General features: G+C 40.3%; 1 protein-coding gene and 1 long non-coding RNA gene across 3 annotated transcripts; one reads left to right on the forward strand and one right to left on the reverse strand.

Moving 5' to 3' along the window:
• Window positions 1-3,662: 3,662 nt before the first annotated feature.
• Window positions 3,663-6,184, reverse strand: LOC147518268 (uncharacterized). The gene is made up of 2 exons (XR_015214027.1): window positions 6,086-6,184; window positions 3,663-3,884 (listed from the first exon to the last, which is right to left on the reverse strand). It is a non-coding gene; the product is annotated as an uncharacterized LOC147518268 (long non-coding RNA).
• A 13,200-nt stretch (window positions 6,185-19,384) lies between these two features.
• Window positions 19,385-23,147, forward strand: LOC147518269 (FRIGIDA-like protein). 2 transcript variants are annotated; one of them, XM_086590161.1, is made up of 4 exons: window positions 19,385-19,606; window positions 20,204-21,256; window positions 21,737-21,909; window positions 22,542-23,147. In XM_086590161.1, exons 2-4 carry the CDS (start codon window positions 20,215-20,217, stop codon window positions 22,956-22,958), a joined length of 1,632 nt encoding a protein of 543 aa, XP_086446287.1. In that variant the 5' UTR covers window positions 19,385-19,606; window positions 20,204-20,214; the 3' UTR covers window positions 22,959-23,147. The 2 variants fall into 2 exon arrangements, with proteins under 2 accessions (XP_086446287.1, XP_086446288.1); XM_086590162.1 differs by having other exon boundaries at window positions 19,396-19,606; window positions 20,275-21,256.
• The last annotated feature ends 627 nt before the right edge of the window (window positions 23,148-23,774 follow it).

Genomic DNA, 23,774 nt, shown 5'->3' on the forward strand with positions numbered 1-23,774 from the left:
GGAAACAAACATTTATTTTGATGAAGTAAATAAAAACCATCCAAAGTCGTTTACATCATAACTACAAAAACATCTTAGCATAGATGGGGGGTCCTATCACAGCACGGGGAAAACAAAGACATGCAAACATTTGATTATAGCAGCATAACAGCAAGAAGAGGGTAAAAGAGCACAGAAAGACAAAACACAGCCAATGCATCAAGGAATATAATCAAGAAGTGAAAAGGTTTGAAGCAACATAAAAGAAGGGACTAATACCAGCCTCCTTAGACACCCCCCATCTACTTAAATGATCAAGGTTGATTGCTGGAATTTGAGGGAACTTCACAAAGATTTTAAGCAAGTTGATGTTAAAGAGCTGCTGCTTGCAAGGGGAGAACTCATGGGTTGAGTATATGTTCAAGTAACTAGTAAAGGATTGCAAGGAGAAATCAAAATACATGAACAACATCAACAGTACATGTCGCGTGATTCAAAAAATAACTTACGGTTTGCGACGTGTAGCCCAACCAACATGAGCTTCAAATTGGGAAGGGCCGATCTGCTAATTACACAAAGTAGATTAGTATTCCTAATACAGTAATTCAGGATGTTAAAAATTTCAGAAGATATTAAGGGTACCTCGCTATTGCAGCAAAAACAATATATTCCAAACCCCTTTTTATAACCTTCAAGCAATTTCTGGCCATTAAAGCATAACATTTAACAATCTAATATAAAAGATATGATAAAAGGGAAGACACTAGGTCAAATTTAATGTCACAGCCTTCCCACAGACATAGTACGCTAGTTCAGTTCCATCAGGTAAGCCATCTTCCTCAAAGACCAGCTTATGCAAACCCAAATCCCTATAGAAAAGACAGACAGAGACTACAAAATGCCAATGGACTTGCCTAAGAAAGAAAGTTACAAAAAGCATGTCAATGAAAATTTTAACAGAATACTAACTTTGCAAGAACTACTGTGACGATAAGATTGGACTGGTCAAAAGTCAGTTTCTATTGGATACAATTAAATACAGTAATGAATTTTTCATTACTAATAAAGCAAATTATCTCAATTGTTGTATTAGTGATTACATAAATAACATACCTCCTTGATATTGTCTTTATTATTGGTTCGGAATTCTTGTGTTTCACTGAGTCTTCAAGTTCAACATAACAATTATTTGTTGGCCTCCATCCCTTACTTTTGAGCAATACGTGCCATTGTCGAGTGTGTTCACTAACAGAAACCAGGACCTTTCCAAGATTGATATTCAATATGGACTCCAGCAGCTCCCTTTTCTACGAAAAGCTTGCAGAGCTTAACCGTCGCTCAATGCGGCATTTCATCAAACAACTATGGTGGTGAAAGCCAAACAGACAACCAATTAAGGCTCAACAGACCCAATTCCAAATTCATTATAGAGTTGCTGCAAGACAAAGGTTAGAAACACTGAAAGAGATGACTTCGTAATTTAAAATCAAGTTCAAGTTTAATAAGCATGGGACTAAATCAATCTGTGTTTGCAAGGCAAGGCTCGTAAGGTTTTTTTTTTTTTTTTTTTTTTTTTTTTTTGTAGAAGATACAGCGAGAGGGTGAAGATCGAAGAATGCGAAAGAAACTTTTACTAAAAAACGGTACCAAATAGATGTGTCGTTATTTTTTTATTTTATTTTTTAATTCTTTTGCCCCCTGCCCTTGGGAGATATTATTGGATTTAGGCAATTATTGGGGTATGACAAAAACTTATGTTAGTTATGGGTACGGGAGTGTTTTTATGGGTGTAAGTACCCTCCGTTCCACACTACAGTACACGTGTCCACATACCAGGTTGTCCTCCTTCAGCTCGTTCCACGCCATCAGATCATACCCACGACTCAACACCTAGGTCGTCCACAACATCAGTTACAGCCATTTATGGAAGCAAATCAACTAGCGCAATCTTGGAGCTCAATTAACACCACAATCAATGAGACATTAACTTTGCAACAGCAGAGTAGTGGCGAATCATCAAGATAGCACACAAGATGGATCTACACTTCTTAACAGTCCAGAGCAAATATGGAAGGTCAGCTCAAACATCTATAAATAGAGAGATATGAACTACGTAAGGCTTGATTCAAGTTTACCCCAAGAAACTTGATACGTAGGCAACTCTTGTCCCAAGAAGAGTGCAACCATTCCTTACCACACAAATCATCAGGTCGTTGTCCAGTAAACAACAAACATCTACATTGGCGCCGTCTACCGGTTCGTTCTCTTGAGAAAATACACATACCATTTTCTCAAGCCCACGAAGCTGGTCACAACAAACCACCATGGAAGCACAGCTACAAGCATTAGCAGATAAGATGAAAACGATATAGGAGTCATTCATAACACTTCAACAAGGAAAACCAGACGATGCGCGAACAAGCCACCTCCAACAACAACAACGGCACTCCAGACATAGTGGAGAACAATGCCGTCACAATCCTCACCACCACCACAGACAAAAGGTTAGAAGACTTCGAACAAAGATTGGAGAAGTCGAATGACAAGGCCAGCGCGCTCCAGATCGCTCAGAAGATCCTCCAGACGTACAAGGCGTCACCATTCACATCTGAAATTAGAGACAAGTAGTCTCCATCAGAGTTCATCCAACCAAAATTCCCACTGTATGACGACAACTCGTGTCCAGGCCAGCACGTAGCTTGTTTCATCCAGATCCTCACCTTATACAGTGTTACAGAGTACGACTACTTGAAGTGCAAAGTCTTTCTAGCCAGCCTAAAGGACGGGGCTTTGAAATGGTTTTACACGCTCACTCTTGATTTAATCAGCAATTTCGACAAGCTAGCTGAGTCGTTCGCATCAGAGTTCGTCCACAACAGGAAGAAGTAAGCCGACCTGGACTCCCTATTTCAGCTCAAGCAAGCACATGGCGAGATGATCCGCACCTTCCTAGGACGTTTCAAAAAGGAACTCCTCTCAATGGAGCCAGACCTAAAGGACAATTTTGCAATTTCAGTTTTCACGAACGCTCTCCTGGAAGACTCCGACCTAGCAGGATCTCTGATGCGCAACAAACCAGAATGCTTAGACGACCTGTACCATCGAATTGACAAGTACATCAAGTACGAAGAATGGCTCGCTTAGCACAAAGGAAAAGAAGTCCTCGCAGTAAGCGACAAGCGAGGACCCAAAGAAAACAACCACTATTCAAGCCAACAATAGCAACAATAACAACACCAACAATTACAACAAGGGCTCCAGCTCCAACAAGCCCTCTTACACAAAAAAGGAATTCTCCAACTTCTCTAGGACACCCAACCAAATCTTGAAGAAGATATATACAGCACCATACTTTAAGCCCAACATCAACAAAGTGATAACAGAACGTCCATACTGCCATTTTCACAAGCTCCATCATCATGACACCAATGAATGCTGGAGCCTCAAACACTACCTCCAAGACTTAGTGGAGGAAGGAAAATTGAAAGAGTTCCTGCCAGAAAGTGACCTAAGGCACAATGTCACAGCCCGATTTTCTAAACAATTAAAAAAAATGAATATTTGAAATATAAATATCTCAAACATCACTATATTCAATTGTCTAAAACCAGGCTATGACGGGGGATACAACACATGTCAAAACCTAAAACCCACATCACAACAGGATCAACTTAACAACAAAATCTCCAAATTCCTCAACTATCACTTTATTAAAAACTTTCTTCCATCCCAATAAAATATCAAACAAATTTTACAAAACAGTTTCCAACATCGTATTCTCATGTCATATGCAAATGTAACCTACGTTATTACATCTTTCCAAAAGATCAGACCTAATCAACTAAACTCCCAGACTGCTCCAGACAAGAATCCAAATCACACGCCGCGGTTCCACTGCCTTCCACCTATGTTCCCAAGAACACACCCACGTTGCCAAAACAAAGCAAACATGGGTCAACAAATTGAATTTGCTGGTATGAGTAGACTAAACACATATAAACATTATCATACTTTAATTATTCAAACAATCACTTTATATTATCCCATAATTTAATCATTCACAGCTTGGAAGATAGGTAGTTTCGTCATTTCAACCGGCATAGCTTCTTCCCAAGCAAGACTTTCATTATATTAACTCACGTTTTATTAACTCATTCTAATAACTCCTTTTAATATCTAAATAATTGAATTACACTTACCGATGTCCGCCGCTGTATAAGGGTAGGACCGCGTCCCTGCACAAAATATTATTAAGTCCTACCCTCCTGCAAAAGAAAATTAGAACTTCTAACATTTGTCGATATCCTATAGGTATTCAGAAGTAAACCCAAACACACTCGCACAATCAACTTAATTTCTCTTATTAATTAATCAATTTCTTTTCTTATACACATATTTCACAAACTATGTACCTTAGGTCATTCCCGCCACATTCAAGGAATACCTATCATATCACTAACGGGCCATTCATGACACATTCAATGAATGACCCTGGGTCATTCCTGCCACATTCAAGGAATACCCAATCCTACATTCCCGTACACTCAAGGAATACAACTAACCCGCAAGGCGAATACCTTAGTTCCTCTCTAGGGTAGTCCAAACAATCTGGTCATTCATGGCACATTCAATGAATACCCATAGATAACGCTAACGGGCCATTTATGACACATTCAATAAATGCCCACCTAACATATGACATCAACAGTCATAAAACTCAATTATAAAATTTTAGGCGTGGAGAGTTCTAAAAGAGGGGGTAATTTTGTTTTACGATTATTGAACTTGATTGCATGTATTATTTTCAGAGAAGCGAAGTAGTATCTTGATTCATGTATTTTTTATTTACGCGTTATTAATTTCAGGGATGTCTTAGTGTCATAACGTTGCATATCATAAAATACTGCAAAATCACATAGTAGTTAATACACATACACACGTATATATAGAGGTCTTAGCCTAAAGCCAAGCATGTTAATAGTCATAGACTTATCCTAATAGACCGAATCATAATTTTAGGAAAAAGTCAAATTTTGGGTCAACTGGTCAAAGTCAACCCTAGTCAAAAGTCAACTCTGGTCAAAGTCAAAGTCGACTCGCCAAGGGTCAACAGTGAGTCAACCAACCCCAAACCCAAAAGCCCAAAGTCAAAGGCCCAAAGTCTAACTTAAATCAAAATTTGAAAATCCAAAAGTAAAAAACATATAAGCCACCCCGATTTGGCCCCAAGCCCAAATCGGAAGGCATATTCATCTCCTTCCTCACCAAAACTTCCACCCGGTGACCACCACAACCCACCAACCTATCTCAAATTTAAAACACACGGTTTCACTCCTTAGAAAAAACCCAACCTGCCGATACCTTAAATTCTCAATTTAGTTAATTGAAAAAATCTCGATCGACGCCATTAATGGTCGCTCCGAGCTTCACCGCTCATACCACGATTCCACCACCACCAATCATTCCCCGGCACCCCACCCCCACCACCTATATAGATCCTCTCCTAACAACAAAACACTTCCAACCACCCACCAAATCCTTCGGACCAGCGACTAAGCGGTAAGAATACAAAACCCTTGTAATAGAAAGTCTATTCGAATCCAATCAAACAATGATTTGGCGGCTAATAACACATGTTCATTATCATCACAAAGAAAAATCACGACATATAAAATCGTGAGACACAGACTTCAAAACTTTATAAACGCCGGCCACCATTAGCACTGTTCAAGCTTTTTCCCCCTTCAATGACCCAACCCAATCACCGATTCTAAACCCCCGACATCAACCAACCAAAACACCAAATAAGCGATTTACAAACAATATATCCATACTCTACAATTATCACAAGTAAATATAATCATAAGTGTTCAAATGAAAATCTTTGGGCGATTCCTTGTTGTTGGACTCAAGGACGCCACCATTGGCGACTCGAGTCCCAGCCGGTTCAAACGATTCAATATCTAATTCTAGAGTTTTAAGTTTTAACAACACTAATTTAACACGACTTGAGAATAAATCGGATAATGAGCGATATAAAACAGAAATCTATACACCGATACACGAAAACTATAACTTCGGTGAAATAGCAAAAATAGCTACTCACCTTAACTAACAGCTCGACGAATTTTCCTAGCCCGAATCGTCGTGCTCCACCTCTCCAGCAAACCAGCTTCTTTCTCTGCCTCCATTTCTATATTTTATTCTCTTCCCAAAAACCCTATTCTCTAGAATAATGTGTTTATATACTTGGGTCCGAAACCCAAGCCCAACACCGACTCGGGCCCAAAACCAAGCCCACGTATCCCGAGTCCAATCCGACGAATTTTTAAAATAAACAATTAAATTAATTAATTAAATAGAAAAATATGTATAAAAAAACACGGGGTGTTATAATATACACACCTTAAAAGGATCTCGTCCCGAGATTCAAGGTAGAGTGTAGATTAACCAAACAAACAGTACGTCAAACAAGTAAAATAAGACATACGTGTATACGCAAGTATACACACCTTAAAAGGAATACACATATACAATATCATATAGATAGACACACTAATATTCAAATCACATACTTTGAAAGTGTCTATATACGTATTGAACCCAAGAAATACGTGTATACGCTAGCATATACAACTCAAAAGAATAAACGTAATTAATTTCTTCAATTGCCAACACTTACGTAAACTCATTATTTCACAATTCAACAGATTCATATTATCAACGGCTTACACTATGTCCACCATCACATAGGATCAAACACCGACAATGTGAGGCATGCATACTGGCTCACACACCAACGATATGCAAGTATACACTGGTTCACACACCAACGATGCATACTAACTCTCTACCATCACATAGGATCAAACACCAACGATGTGTGGTATGCACACTGGATCACACTCCAACGATGTACATGTACACACTGGATCAAACTCCAACGATGCATACAGAGAGATGTTATGTATATTGGATCAAACACCAACGATATACATAACTTGGACAATATATAAAAAAAAAACTTTCAAATCCAACCTTTATCAAAAGGGTTTTCCTTATTCCTTGGGTAAATTCCAAATTTACTCAAATATAAAATTTTAAAATAACCATTTCTTCTTTAGTCAATACTTACTTAAAAATATAAAACTCCGTTAGGAAAACAACACTATAACATGCAAAAATTTCGATTATAAATTCCATAAGAAATTAACCGTTAAAACAAGCATTTTATTTTCCTAATCATATCCCAACATTCCACTATAAAAGTACACACAAAACAACAAGCCAAACCAAATACCACAAAGAAACACTCCTACTACCCATTCACTATTAAATCGAGGATCACCTAGACCTTCACTATCTAGGCTAACCTAAGCTCGATGCCAAAATGTCACAAACCGATTTTCTAAACAAAAAAAATGAATATTTGAAATATAAATATCTCAAACATCACTATATTCAATTGTCTAAAACCGGGCTATGACGGGGATACAACACATGTCAAAACCTAAAACCCACATCCTGTGCGGGATCAACTTAACAACAAAATCTCCAAATTCCTCAACTATCACTTTATTAAAAACTTTCTTCCATCCCAATAAAATATCAAACAAACTTTACAAAAGCAGGTTTCCAACATCAGATTCTCATGTCATATGCAAATGTAACCTACGTTATTACATCTTTCCAAAAGATCGGACCTAATCAACTAAACTCCGATGCGCCGGCACAAGAATCCAAAACACGCCAGCGGGCGGTTCCGCTTCCACCTATGTTCCTAAGAACACACCCACGTTGCCAAAACAAAGCAAACATGGGTGACAAATTGAATTCTTTGGTATGAGTAGACTAAACACATATAAATATTATCATACTTTAATTATTCAAACAATCACTTTATATTATCCCATAATTTAATCATTCACGGCTTGGAAGATAGGTAGTTCCGTCATTTCAAACCGGCATAGCTTCTTCCCAAGCAAGACTTTCATTATATTAACTCACGCGTTTTATTAACTCATTCTAATAACTCCTTTTAATATCTAAATAATTGAATTACACTTACCGATGTCCGGCCACAGATAAGGGTAGGGCGTCCTCGCGACAAAATATTATTAAGTCTACCCTCCCCGCAAAAGAAAATTAGAACTTCTAACATTTGTCGATATCCTATAGGTATTCGTAAGTAAACCCAAAACACACTCGCACAATCAACTTAATTTCTCTTATTAATTAATCAATTTCTTTTCTTATACACATATTTCACAAACTATGTACCTTAGGTCATTCCGCCACATTCAAGGAATACCTATCATATCACTAACGGGCCATTCATGACACATTCAATGAATGCCCCCTTGGTCATTCCTCGCCACATTCAAGGAATACCCAATCCTACATTCGCATTACACTCAAGGAATACAACTAACCCAAGCATGGCTTAATACCTTAGTTCCTCTCAGGGTAGTCCAAACAATCTGGTCATTCATGGCACATTCAATGAATACCCATAGATAAGCTTAACGGGCCATTTATGACACATTCAATAAATGCCCACCTAACATATGACATCAACAAATATAAAACTCAATTATAAAAATTTTAGGCGGAGAGTTCTAAAAGAGGGGGTAATTTTTTGTTTACGATTATTGAACTTGATTGCATGTATTATTTCAGAAGCGAAGTAGTATCTTGATTCATGTATTTTTTTTTTACGCGTATTAATTTCAGGGATGTCTTAGTGTCATAACGTTGCATATCATAAAATACTGCAAAATCACATAGTAGTTAATACACATACACACGTATATATAGAGGTCTTAGCCTAAAGCCAAGCATGTTAATAGTCATAGACTTATCCTAATAGACGAATCATAATTTTAGGAAAAAGTCAAATTTTTGGGTCAATCGGTCAAAGTCAACCCTAGTCAAAAGTCAACTCTGGTCAAAGTCAAAGTCGACACGCCAAGGGTCAACAGCAGTCAACCAACCCCAAACCCAAAAAGCCCAAAGTCAAAGGCCCAAAGTCTAACTTAAATCAAAATTTGAAAATCCAAAAGTAAAACATATAAGCCCCCCGATTTGGCCCAAGCCCAAATCTAAGGCAATATATTCATCTCCTTCCTCACCAAAACTTCCACCGGTGACCACCACAACCCACCAACCTATCTCAAATTTAAAACACACGGTTTCACTCCTTAGAAAAACCCAACCTGCCGATACCTTAAATTCTCAATTTCGTTATCTTTGAAAAATCTCGATCGACGCCATTAATGGTCGCCCGAGCTTCACCGCTCATACCACGATTCCACCACCACCAATCATTCCCCAAGACCCCACACCACCTATATAGATCCTCTCCTAACAACAAAACACTTCCAACCACCCACCAAATCCTTCGCACTCACCAAGCGTAAAGAACCACAAAACCCCTTGTAATAGAAAGTCTATTCAATCCAATCAAACAATGATTTGGCAATCGGCTAATAACACATGTTCATTATCATCAAAAAAAATCACGACATATAAAATGCGTGACCACAAGACTTCAAAACTTTATAAACGCCCCATCATTAGCACACTGTTCAAGCTTTTTCCAAATTTCAATCTTTCCAACCCAATCACCGATTCTAAACCCCCGACATCAACCAACCAAAAACACCAAATAACAGTTACAAACAATATATCCATACTCTACAGTATCACAGTAAATATAATCATAAGTGTTCAAATGAAAATACTGGACGATTCCTTGTTGTTGGACTCGCGACGCCACCATTGACGACTTCCGAGTCCCAACAGTTCCGACAGTTCAATATCTAATTCTAGAGTTTTAAGTTTTAACAACACGACGAACACGACGCAGAATAAATCCAGATAATGAGCAGTATAAAAACAGAAATCTATACACCGATACACGAAAACTATAACTTCGGTGAAATAGCAAAAATAGCTACTCACCTTAACTAACAGCTCGACGAATTTTCCTAGCCCGAATCGTCGTGCTCCACCTCTCCAAAGAAACCGGCTTCTTTTCTCGCCTCCATTTCTATATTTTATTCTCTTCCCAAAACCCTATTCTCTAGAATAATGTGTTTATATACTGGGTCCGAAACCTAAGCCCAACACCGATTTCGGGCCCAAAACCAAGCCCACGTATCCCGAGTCCAATCCGACGAATTTTTAAAATAAACAATTAAATTAATTAATTAAATAGAAAAATATGTATAAAAAAACACGGGGTGTTATACACAAGCTGGATGCCAAACGCCACGTACAGGAGCCACAAAGAACTAACGACGACGCCAACAACGTAAGGTGAGCAGAGCGACTTAACGATCTAAATCTCTAGGTTGGTCGAGACACAACAAGAGATAGCACTCCTCCGACCACGATGAGGAGAAAGTAATCAACATGATTACAGACACCTCAAACGACGAAGCCTCAGGTCGGGAGAAGCGTAGAAGAGTAAGAGTGCTTCAAGACATCTACCACCTCTCACACAAAACTAAAGTGATCAATCCCACCAACCCTCAAACAACAACAACAATTTCATTCACCGAAGAGGATCTAGACAAGGTGTGCCTACCCCATAATGATGCCCTGGTAGTGCACGTCAAAATCAACGGGTGGACAGTCCAAAGAGTCCTCATCGATCCAGGTAACTCGTGTGACATACTTTTCTATCAAGCTTACAAGAACATGCACCTGCCAGACTCGGTGATGATAGAGTCAAATGCACCACTCTATGGGATCAACGAAGATCGCATAGATGCCATCGGAGACGTTATCCTACCAGTCTCTATTGGTAAAAAGGAAGACATGGTCAAAACTTCAACACGCTTCAGTGTTATCGATGTCAAGTCGTCCTACACTGCCATCCTAGGACGCCAATGGATTCACAAGATCCAAGTAATTCCATCAACCCTACACCAGGTCTTGCGATTTCCCGGTCCCCGAGGCATCATGGAGCTCAGAAGCAACCAACTAGAAGCTCACCAATGCAATCACGTCAGCACAACGACCTTACCTAACCCTCAAGTCGTCGAACACAAAGACGTCCCAAAGAAGCAAGATCCTCAAGAATCCAGCCCTCTAGTAGACAAGCTCAAGGGGAAACAAGCTCAAATAGAACCAGGAGAAAAAGTTAATCTGGGCACAGATGATAACCCAAAGTTTGTTTATGTAGGGGCTGATTTGGATCCTAAGCTCAAGGAGCAACTTGTCCAATTTCTATCTCTTAATAAAGATGTTTTTGCGTGGTCATATATCGATATGTCAGGAATCGACCCTCAGGTCACTTGCCACAAGTTAAATGTAGATCCAACTGTCAAGCCTATCAAACAACGACCTAGGAAACTAGCACTCAAATTTCAAAAAGCCATCAATGAAAAGATAGAAAAGCTCAAGAATGTTGGATTCATTAGAGAAGTCGAGTACCCGACTTGGCTAGCCAACATTGTAGTTGTTCCAAAGAAGAACGGTCAGGTACGACTTTGTATAGACTTCACCAACGTCAACAAGCACTGCCCAAAGGACAGCTTCCCCTTACAAAGGATCGACATACTGGTAGATCAAATGTGCGGCCATGAGCTTTTATCATTTATGGACGCATACAGTGGATACAACCAAATACCAATTGCAGAAGAAGAATAGGAAAAGACATCCATCGTAACCGAGCAAGGAACGTTCTGTTACAACGTCCTACCATTCGGCTTGAAAAACGCCGGTGCGACCTACCAAAGACTGGTCACCAAAATATTCAAAGACTTGCTAGGAGACACTATGGAGGTCTACATAGACGACATGGTGGTCAAAAGCGAAAAGGCGGGCGATCACATCTCCCACCTGCAAGAAGCCTTTGAACGACTTCGCCAAAACAAAATGAAGCTCAACCGAGCAAAATGCGTATTCGGAGTAGCCTAAGGAAAATTCTTAGGTTACCTCGTTTCACAAAGGCGCATTGAAGCAAATCCAGAACAAATACGAGCTCTCCTTGAAATGCCAGCACCAACTACAAAGCAACAAATTCACAAGTTATCAGGCATGGTTTCAGCACTCAACAGATTCATCTCACGAGCATCTGAAAAATGTAGAACATTCCTGCAAACACTCAAAAAAAGGGCAACATTCACATGGACAGACGAATGCCACAAAGCCTTCACCGACCTGAAAGCTTACTTATTAACACTGCTAGTCCTGTCCAAACCAGAGGAAGGAGAAACACTAGGGCTTTACCTTGCAACAACCGACTTTGAAATCAGCTCAGTTCTTTTTCGCGAACACGAAGGAGTCAAAAAGCCAGTCTACTTCACCAGCAAGACGTTGGCAGATTCAGAAAAACATTATTCTCCGATGGGGAAAATGATGCTTTTTTTTATTTTACTCAGCTCGGAAGTTCCGACTATACTTCCAATCTCACAGCATTAAGGTCATCACCAATGTACCCATCAAGCAAGTATTAAGTTCCAACAACAAAACCGCTCGAATGGCCAAGTGGGCTGAAGAGCTCGGAGAGCACCACATAGAGTTCATTCCCAGAACGTCTCGCAAAGGACAAGTCGTTGCTGATTTCCTTGCGGACTTCTCCGTCAAAGACATCAACTGGGAACCCGTGCCAATCACTTCACTCCATCAACCAGCCACCCCAGACACATGGCACCTCTACGTAGATGGAGCGTGCAACAACAATGGCAGTGGACTGGGGGCTATGTTAACTTCACCAGAAGGCACCCAGCTACAAAAATCAATCAAGATTGATTTTACAACGTCTAATAACAAAGCGGAGTACGAAGCATTGATCACAGGCCTCCGCATGGCACAGCAGCTACAAGTCCCAAAGCTTAAAACTTACAGCGACTCCCAGCTAATTGTCAAGCAGATCACCAAAGAATATGTCACGAATGGAGCAAACCTTGCAAAGTACGCTCATGTCGTCAGTAACCTCATCAGATCGTTCAAAACGTTCTCATTGGAGCACATTCCCAGGGAAGATAATAGACATGCAAACAATCTAGCTTTTTTAGCCTCAAAGACATAAGAGGTTTGCCCAAGCACAGTCTACATTGACATCCTGAAAAGACCCGCATACCAGAAAGAAAGTGTCAACAGCCTCACTGACTTTCAGCCCTCATCCAAAGAAGAAATCACTCAATCTTGGATAGGCCCATTCCTGAAGTACATTTTACAGGGTGAGCTCTCGGCAGAAGCAAGGAATGCTCGTGCAATATAATTTCGAGCCCCAAGATACACAATAATCAATGGACGATTGTTCCGCAAATCCGCAAGAGGACCCCACCTAAGGTGCATAACTCCACGCGAAGGCCAACTCATTTTCGACAAAATCCACAAAGGTGAATATGGCAACCATATAGGAGCAAGATCTCTGGCACATAAAACAATAGCCCAAGGGTATTATTGGCCAGGTATGCATATCGAGGCAAAATAGTACGTTCTTAAATGCCACCAATGTCAAATATTTGGCCATAACCACTTAAGTCCAGCAAGAGAATTGATCAATATTGCCAGCCCATGACCTTTCCACATGTGGGGGCTAGACATCATGGGACCATTCATCCCACAAGAGAAAACAAGGCTCAAATACGTCCTAGCTGCTACAGATTACTTTACCAAGTGGGTTGAAGCAATCCCACTAGTCCAAGTCAAGGAAGTCAACGTCATCAACTTCATATGGACTAATATTATCACAAGATTTGGTCTACCCAACACCCTTGTCATGGACAACGTAACCCAATTTGCTAGCACACAAGTCAAAGCTTTTCTACAAAAATGGCGCATCACTCAAGCATTTTCTACACTTAGATATGCACAAAGCAATGGCTAAGCAGAGGTCACAAACAAAGCCATCAAAGAAAATCTCCAAAATAAATTGGAGAGCAAGAAAAGCCAATGGCCAGAGCAGCTCGAGATCATTCTATGCGCATCCAGAACAACAGCCAGAGTTAGTACCAACGAGTCTCCTTTCACACTTTGCTTCGGAACAGAAGCAGTAATACCATCAGAGCTCACAATAACAACCACACGCTTAGACATTGTCAAATCGAGAGACAATGACAACATCTTAGCCAAAGAAGTCGATCTCCTAGAATAGCGAAGAGAAACAGCTGCAATATCCCTAGCTCGGTACCACCAGACAATCCAACGATCATACAATAGGAAGGTCGTCCCAAGATCTTTCCAAGCTGGCGATCTAGTCCTCAAAAGACTTTAGCACCAGCCAAACTTGACCCAACTTGGGAGGGACCATACATAGTTGACAAAGCTGTTGGAAACAGAGCGTACTGGATCAAAACTCAGCTCGGTGAAATGCTTCCCCGACCTTGGAATACAGCTCTCCTAAAGAGATTTTATCAATAAGTTGTTTCTCCTGATATATAGGTCGATATGAATAAAATTTCATCAACATTTCGAGTACAGATGTCATTTTTTGCATTACATGAGTACCATGCACCTTGCACTACGTAAACCGACCTAGGACATCATAATATCAGGTCGTACATCAAATAAGGAGCCAAGAACGACTCAAATACAACAACCACACAGTGGTTAATTATCAATCAATTCAAACCAAGGTCCCCCAAAATGACCCCAAATCAACTTAACACCAATGCCAGGGTTAAGTATGATTCAACTGTAATTGCCACTCAAAGGCCAATTATCAGACAAATACAATCCAGGGGACCCCAAGTCAACTTACGACCTCGAAATGGTTTAAGTTAGACTCAACTATAATGGCCATTCAAAGGTTAATTATAAGAGGTTCCCCCAAAAGGAACGACTTACACACACCTAAACATGGCAAAACCTAGGTGTTAACTATGCAAATCTACCAGGTCATACACAAAAGCTCTATGACCTGTTACAATCAGACGACCTACCCAAGTTCAGCAGTTCATCAATGTTACCGCTATACAACACAGGTCGTCAAACAACAAACAAAGACAACAAAAGCAATAACAGGCATGCAAGCCTCAAACACAATCTCAACAAGTAAGTAATTTAAATATTTTTACTTAAATACAAATTTGGTTAGATACTGGAGGCCCCTAGGACATCCTAGAAAAACGACCTCAGTATCCCCATTATAAAAAATATTGTCTATTAGTAGCAAAAGCACAAATGTTTGAATATTGTTCAAAGAAACCTGCATATAAAGCTCAAACCAGAGAAGCTCCAATTACACAACATGCGAAGCTTGATCTACGTTCAAGGGCTCCAACTCAGAGCCATTTACAGCACCAGAACTAATCACTGAATCATCACAACCATTCAACACATCTTTGACGACATCTTCAAGAAAGGTAGCTGGAGCAGCACCTAGATCGGATGGCATATCATATCGTTTACTAGCATCTGCATCAGTATCTTCAGTTGACACTATTGCAGCCCCACGTTCAACTGACATCTTAAGGAGCTGATACTTACGATCTAGCTCCAAAAAATCGTCCACCATAACGTAAGTATCACCACCCTCCACCAAATCCACCAAGTTGTTATATTCAGACTTAGCTCGTTCAGCAACGGCCTGCGCCTTCTTGCACTCAGCAACCTACTGTTGAACCTCCAGCCTAGAAGAGTCAAGAGAGGGTTGCAACGGAGCCACTTTCCCACCAAGCTCTTGCACCTGAGTCCTCAACCCTACGACCTCAGCCCTCTCCACCTGTTGCTCGGCCACCAGCTTGCCATAGGCCTCCTTGGCGGCATCCAACTCCTTCTTGTACAGATCGGAGATAGCTGCCATCTCCTTCAACTTCCTGTACATGGCCAGAACCTGACAAATAACAAATTAAGATTACAGATTAAAGATAGCTGCCATCTCCCTCAACTCCCTGTAAATGGCTAGAACCTGACAAATAACAAATTAAGATTAGATCGGACCAATATAGACAAAGCCCAAAGAGAACAAAATCAGAACAAAAAAACACTCACAAAGCACATCGACCGATCCATCTCCTTCAGGTTTACCTCCAGACTCTTACCATCCAGCTTACACCTATCTTCTTCAAGAATAATGCTCTCCAGCAACCAATGTAGACTTGAAACTACAGTCCCCATTCTTCACAAACTTCCTTAACCCACTCGCAGGATCATCATACATGACAAGCCTACTCAAAACGTCATCTTCACTCTTGTCACGTGGAGCCACACTCCCTAACCCCTTGCACTGCTGAGTAGCAGGCTCACCATCACCAACCTTCTTCTTACCATGGGCTTCAGCTACCCCAGCATCAACAGCCAACTCACTCAAGTTCATTTTCTTCAATAGTGCCCGACCTGAAGAAGGACGACCTTTTACAGTACTAGGCTGTTCCTCAGACTCAGGGGACCTCTTAGCCCCCTCTGTCTCAACCACTTCGGAGCGCCTCTCAGATTAGGCCTCCGGAACGAAGTGGGAGCATCACCATCTCCACCAACACTTCCACCAGCATTATCAACAACAAGACCACCAATACTTCCAGCACCCGCTTCAGAACGGTTGGATGCAGAACGATCCGCATCACCAGAGGAGAAGCAGTTGGATACAGAACGATCCGCATCACCAGAGGAGAAGCGGTTGGATGCAAAACGTCCTCCATCCCCCAGCTAGGAACGTTGGGATGCCAAACGATCCACATCACCCACCTCAGAGCGTCTAGATGCAGAACGGCTTTCAGCAGCCCCGCCAGCCGTCCTAACTGCCCCAGAATGGCTATCACTAGCCCCTCCAGCCTTTCTCATTCCAGAAACAGGTGCCTTCTTTTGGCTCTCCCTCTCCATGGCAGGATCCGAGCTAGAATCAAAGAGAACAACGACAACCTTGCGAGCCCTCTTCTTTTGCTCCAACTTCTTACGGTTAATTTTCTCTCCTCCACACCTCTTAAAATAATGAGCAACCTCCCCCAACAAAGTTTGTTTCTCCTCCAATCTCAAACAAGCAAACTTTTCTATAGCACCAGTCTTGGTATGACCACGAATAGAAACCTCTGCAAAAACAAAACAGATAAGTCAGAACGTCCAAATCATAATATACCACACACATTACGACCTACAACCAATGACTTACCAGCAAACTGTACAACACAATTTGCCAACTCCCAACGAGGAGGACAATATCTACCCACAACCAACAACGGCTTATGCCCCCAATCCTCCTTACTCACCCCCACGATAACATGAGATTTCCCCTTACCGACCTGAAAACTGAAGTTCATAGCACCCGACCTCCTCACAACAAAATGCTCCAACACATCTGATAAGCAGATGTTATAACCCCTATCATTCAACAAATCCAACACATGGAAAATCCTCCAACTGTTCCTTACGAACTGACAAGGGGCTTTTCCCAAATAATTCAGCACCTCCATAGTAAGACGGGAGAAAGACAACCTCATCCCAGCCTTCAACTGTCCATAACAAACAACTACTCCTCCACCCCAAGGAACGTAGTCACTATGAAATATATTTCTCTCCCCACTCAGGTCGTACATGGCCAGGTCGGCCTTCACCCAACCAAACTCCCCCCTTAGAGAAGCATAACAATCCTCCGACCTAGGCCTCCTCGCATCTTCAGCCCTCATCTCCAACAGTGGAGACGACGAAGCCTCATCACCACTACGAGCTTTAACTTCAACATCTTCCTCTTCATCACTTACTGTTCTCTCTCTCCATTCATCAATTTCAACTTCACCACTCAAGCTATCACTAGTAGCAGACATTACGGATGTAGAAATAAACAAAAGATCAAACTTTTTTTAGAGTCAAAGAACGAACCTGAAAAAGAAAATCGTAAACTTGTGGTTAGTTCTTTCTCTCTGCTTGTTTTTCTTTTTCTTCGCTTCTGACTTCTGAAGATAGAGTGAAAATGAGAAGACGCCCAAAACAAAACCCTTCAAACACACAAACCTTGAAAGAAAACAAACAGTTTTAGTTTCCCAAGCAAGCACAATCATGACTATCCCACAAAATCGTCGTGATTTGGGCCCATGTTTCAAACCCAACTATTCCCACATATTTTTTGAAACCTAAATTCAAAATAAACAGCTGTCAGACACGTGTTTTCAAATTTTATTTTTAAAAACCGTCCTTTTTTCACACAACAGCTGTCCAAAGAACGGATAAAAAATAAAGGGGGTTGTGTAAGTACCCTCCGTTCCACACTACAGTACACGTGTCCATATACCAGGTCGTCCTCCTTCAGCTTGTCCCACGCCATTAGATCGTATCCACGACCCAACACCCATGTCGTCCACAACATCAGTTACAACCATTTATGGAAGCAAATCAACTAGCGCAATCTTGGAGCTCAATCAACGCCATAATCAAGGGGACATTAACTTTGTAACAGCAGAGTAATGACGAATCATCAAGATAGCACACAAGGTGGATCTATACTTCATAACAGTCCAGAGCAAATATGGAATGTCAGCTCAAACATCTATAAATAGAGAGAGATGGACTATGTAAGGCTTGATTCAAGTTTACCCTAAGAAACTTGATTCGTAGGCAACTCTTGTCCCAAGAAAAGTGCAGCTATTTCCTACCATACAAATTATCAGGTTGTTGTCCAATTTACAATGGGTATGTCCAAGATCACCCAAAAACAAAGATAATTTAGGAATAAAATAATTTTATTTATTTATTTTAAAATTGGGGTACGGAGAGTGTTTTTGTAGGTGTGTCCAAGATCACCTTTCAAAAATGTCTAATTCTCCTTCTCCACTCTCTTTAAAAGCCCATCCAAGGGACTCCAAGGCCCGCTATATGACCTATAATAGCTATAATATGAAAGCAAGCAATAAATATCAAAATCTAACCCACATTTTAGTATCCCTTTCCAGTGTCATAGTATGCCATGTAATGCAGTTTACTTTCATTATATATATATATATATATATATATATATATATATATATATATATATATATATATATATCGAGCAGATTCCGTTTACCACACTTTTTATACCATAGTTTATATCATGCTCCACAACTTTATGTACAATGTTAATTGTAACCTAATTTTTTGTGGATGTGTTCAACTAACCATGAAGATCATCTTTATAAAATTTTACCTCATTTGATAACGTTTAATTATGTCAAAAAATGATTACAAAATCGAAAAATCTGAACCGTTAAAAACAATTCAAAATTTACAACAATTTTTAGCTAGGTTAGAGATTTCCAAATGAGATGAATTTTTGTGGAGATGTTATCTATGGTTAGTAGATCATATCCACAAATTATTAGCACTTAATTCATCTTGTAAAGGGGTGTGGTATAAACTATGGTATAAAAAATGTTGTAAACGGAACCAGCTCCTATATATATATATCCGAAATTTTTGAAATTTCAAACATTGCAACAGTGTGCACAGGTTAAAGTCCTAAACACAGTAAACTAACGACATTAGTAAGTTACTTAGAACTGAAATCATGTGCAAAATGTCAGAGAAACTACTTTACCTTTTGAACGACGTAGTATAAAAAAGAAGCACAGCCACCCACCCATTTTATCTTCCCTTTTTTCATCATGTTCTTGTCGGGTGTTTCTCCTCCACCTAGTTTACACCTCATTTCTCTTCTCTTCATTTCTTAACCGCCACTACAGCCGCCACCTTTAAACACTCTGTAAGTCTTTCTCCACACACTTCTAATTCATTATTATCTTTATTTGTTCACTTTCTGTACATGGGCTTGTTTTATTTTTTGTATTTTCAGCTGAAATTTAGTTAATTGAGGTAGAATTGGTGGAAATTGAGTCTTGGGGTTGTTTGTATACTTGGGGTTGGTTTGGATTTTGGTAAAGTTTGAGTCTTTACTAATTTTAGACCTTTTTAAGTTATGGGGTTTGTTAGATTTGGTTCATTTTGGGGGTAATTGCTGCTTTTGGTTATCAAAATTAGGCCGTACCTAAATGGGGATCAGATGTCACCTGGTGTAACTTGAAGAACCTGTCATTTAAATCTGGTAGTTAATTTGTTATTTAATTGTTGTTGGTGTCCCCTAATTACAAACACTTAGTCATCTTTAGGTTCTGATGTTGATACTGCATTAGTTTTGGGAAGTCAAATATTTTATGTATCAACTTCTAGTGTCGGAATTTCAGTTTCTTACTAACTTGATATAATTTTGCATGGCCCAATTAAAATTCATCTGGTAAATCGATTGTGTTATATTTTTCCTTTCACGACATTGGTTGTTTTAGTTATTCGTTCTTTATTTTAGGGTTGTATACTATGGAAGATACACATTCAGTTGCGACACTCATAGATTCTACGGCATCTAAATTACAACAGCTTCAACAAGCATTTTCTGAACTTGAGAACCACCGAGCCGTAACCCTGAATATGAAATGGAAAGAACTGGAGGAGCACTTTCATGGGCTCGAGAGGTCCTTGAAGAGGAGATTTGATGAGTTGGAAGACCAGGAAAAAGAGTTTGAGAACAAGGCTTGCGAGGCTCGAGAGTTGCTGGAGAAGCGAGAAGCTGCTGTTGTAGCTAAGGAAGAAGCTTCGTTGGATAGGCTACAAGAGAAGAGAGATGCTGCTCTTTTTTCCATTGGGGATATTCTCAAGAAGTGTGATGCATCATCTGTGGAGCCTATTATTGAACCTGAGATTCACGTAGGATCCGATGTGATGGTGGAGGAGAAACCACCTGATGACAGCAGTGTAGTAATCGTCTCTGAAGAGGTGAAAGGTCCCTTCAAGAATGCAAATTTTGGGGTCAAACCTCGTCCCGAGCTGATAAAATTATGTGGAGAAGTGGACTCAAACGGACTTCATAAATTCATCTCCGACAACCGCAAAAATCTCGCAGTCATCCGGGAGGAGATTCCACTTGCACTAACAGCTGCAGCTGACCCAGCTCGTTTAGTTTTGGACTCCTTGAAGGATTTCTACCGCTTGCCAACACCAGATGGGAAGAAAGATTCAAATCTGTTGGGTCTCCGAAGAACCTGTATCATGTTGATGGAATGTCTAGGTCAATTGCTAGCCGAGCCTGAGGTGGCTTCTGCTTCTGTTCTAATCTCAGATGACATCAAGAAGCAAGCTATGGCTGTTGCTGAAGAGTGGAAACCAAAGTTGGATGAGCTTGACATTGATGCTAGTAGTGGAAATTCTTTAGAGGCTCATGCATTCCTTCAGCTTCTGGTCACCTTTGGTATTGTTTCCGAGTTCGATCAGGAAGACATATACAAGCTAATACCAACTGTTTCCCGTCGCCGTCAAACAGCTGATCTTTGTCGCTCTCTTGGAGTAGCAGACAAAATGCCTGGTTAGTCATTCTCTTTGAAATGTCTCTTTGAGATAATGGCTATGTGACAACTGTTAACCCAATTCATTGTGCAAATAATGACCCGCTTAACCTCCCTAAATTAACATCAACATCGTCTACATTTTCATGTCATATCAGCCTTTGGTCCTGTTTGTGTCCCTGATGATTGAAAAAAGTAGGACTTTTGAAAGTGGGTTTGGGTCCCTACTAACATGTCATTTAGCCTTTTGACGTGTAAAAATATTTTCTAAACCCTGGCAGTAAGTCTTGGTCATTATCTGTTCCTGGTAAAGTATCAGATACATGATCACATTGGTCAGGCTCTCAGCCCAGCTGATCCAGTTAAATTAATATGTATACCGATTAAAAAAATTCTCACACAAAATATAGAAGGATATAAAAACTACCAGGATTTATGCAGTTTTATCCTTCAGTTGGTGGCACACACTTTGCTGACAACCTCTTTCTATGGGTACTCAGGTGTGATTGAGGTGCTGGTGAACAGTGGGAGACAGATAGATGCAGTTAATCTGGCCTATGCATTTGAGTTGATTGAGAAATTCTCACCTGTGCCTTTGCTGAAGTCCTATTTGAAGGATGCAAGGAAATCTTCGTCGCCAGTCAAGTCTGGAAATGCATCTCCAACTGCCCAGGTGTGCTTCTCATTTTAGGGTCTTATATTGTGATAGCTTCCCTTTCTTAAAGCATAACACCTCTTCCTCTATTGAATTATATCAAGAATCCCGCACCTAATGAATAAGGTCCTTGGATATGAACTCTCCAAGATATAATTTGATCAGAGGAAGGTCTTATCATTTTTAAATGCGTCGCACTAAGCGTCGAGTTTATATTGATTTAGTGCTCCCGTGTATTGGATTGTATTATCAGCTTTTTGATAGCCCAAGTTCTTTTTTTTTCTAAGCATCGATGATTACTTGGTTCATAGATATGTCATTATTCCTTTTTTATGCTTTTTCCATATTCTACGCAGCATAGACTTTTGTAACTTGAGAAATTATACTACCCCATAGAAAAAGGTAGTCGTTCCATTATGTATTTTGGTTTTCATCAACTTGTGCTAGATACTGCGCTTGATTGCCATGCACAGTAACTTTTAGGTACTGACTCAGGTTTTGGCGTAATCTAATCTTGAGGATTAAATGGGGCAGGCTTTTGCTTCTAAATAGTTTCTGGATAAACTGATGTAGTTATTGTGGAGCCGGCCTTGTGACAAATTGTTTCTATGCTAATGTAACTGAAACTAGTTAAGTTTTCTGCATTTCAGAATGAGGTAAATGACAGAGAGCTTACTGCTATTAAAGTCATCATCAAATGCATTGAAGAGCACAAGCTGGAGGAGCATTACCAAGTGGAACCCCTGCAGAAGAGAGTCTTCCAGCTAGAGAAGGCCAAAGCTGATAAGAAAAGGGTTGCTGAAGCTGCCAAGCCTCAATCTAAAAGGCCTCGTGCTAATGGTGGCAGTTATGGACCTCGTGTCGCCAACAGTCCTGACAAAAGCTTCTACAGTACAGGGCCTGATAGGTATCCTCCCTATATGTACGATAACAGATCCTATGTGTATCCTGGGCCCACCAGTAACCATGCTTCGCAGCTGCTGGGTTCTGTGACCTACAGTCTCTCACCTAGTCATGGCAGCTACTTTGGAAATGGGTATGCATATCAACCTGCATATCTACACTAGGTGGATAGGTACTTTGGTGATTCTCAACCCCTTTTTAACTATCAGTATTAACCTTGTTTCTGGCGTTTGGATGGTTTACTACTATGTAAGGACAGAGGATTTGGATAAAAAGGAAATGATGTTTTATTGTATGTAGGATAATATTAAGTGGTTCCCACCTTTCTGTAATGTACGCGCAGATGTTACTGATATGATTCCCTTCACCCTATGTCATGGGCTGTTGAATCTCAGCTCCCCTTTTTAACATCGACTTTAAGGTAATACTACAAATGGAATCCAGGATCAAGCGTAAACCATGTTTGTTTCCTAGATCTTGAGAGCATCTATAGATGAATTTGTTGGGGCAATGAGGTTGCATGCTGCAACGTATTAGTCACGGTGGGAGAGTAGAACGTTCGTATCTTTCACTTCCGTTTTCTACTCCTTGATATTTCTGCTGGGGACTTAAAATTTTGTTACGTATTTCTAGGGATGTCCAAACGGGTACCCTACCCGGCCCGAACCCGATTTTTCGGGTTTTGAACGGGTATCGGGTTACCCGGGCCCGGCCCTATTCTTTGCGGGTCGGGTTCGGGTTCGGGTATTTGTTAGATACATGTGACCAAATCCTACCCTAACCCTATATTTCGGGTACCCGTCGGGTTCGGGTTCGGGTTTCGGGTATGGTAAAACCCGAAATATATGAAATAAAAGAATATTAAATCTCTTCATCAGGAACGTCATTTTCAGTTATTAGATCTCAAGATCTCAAAAAAAAACCTCTTTTTTCATCTAATTAATCAAAACCATCTTCTTTTTATTGGATTTGATCCGTTT

The sequence above is a fragment of the Coptis chinensis genome, chromosome 2, assembly GCF_015680905.1.
Source record: "Coptis chinensis isolate HL-2020 chromosome 2, ASM1568090v1, whole genome shotgun sequence".
Classification (NCBI taxonomy): Eukaryota; Viridiplantae; Streptophyta; class Magnoliopsida; order Ranunculales; family Ranunculaceae; genus Coptis; species Coptis chinensis.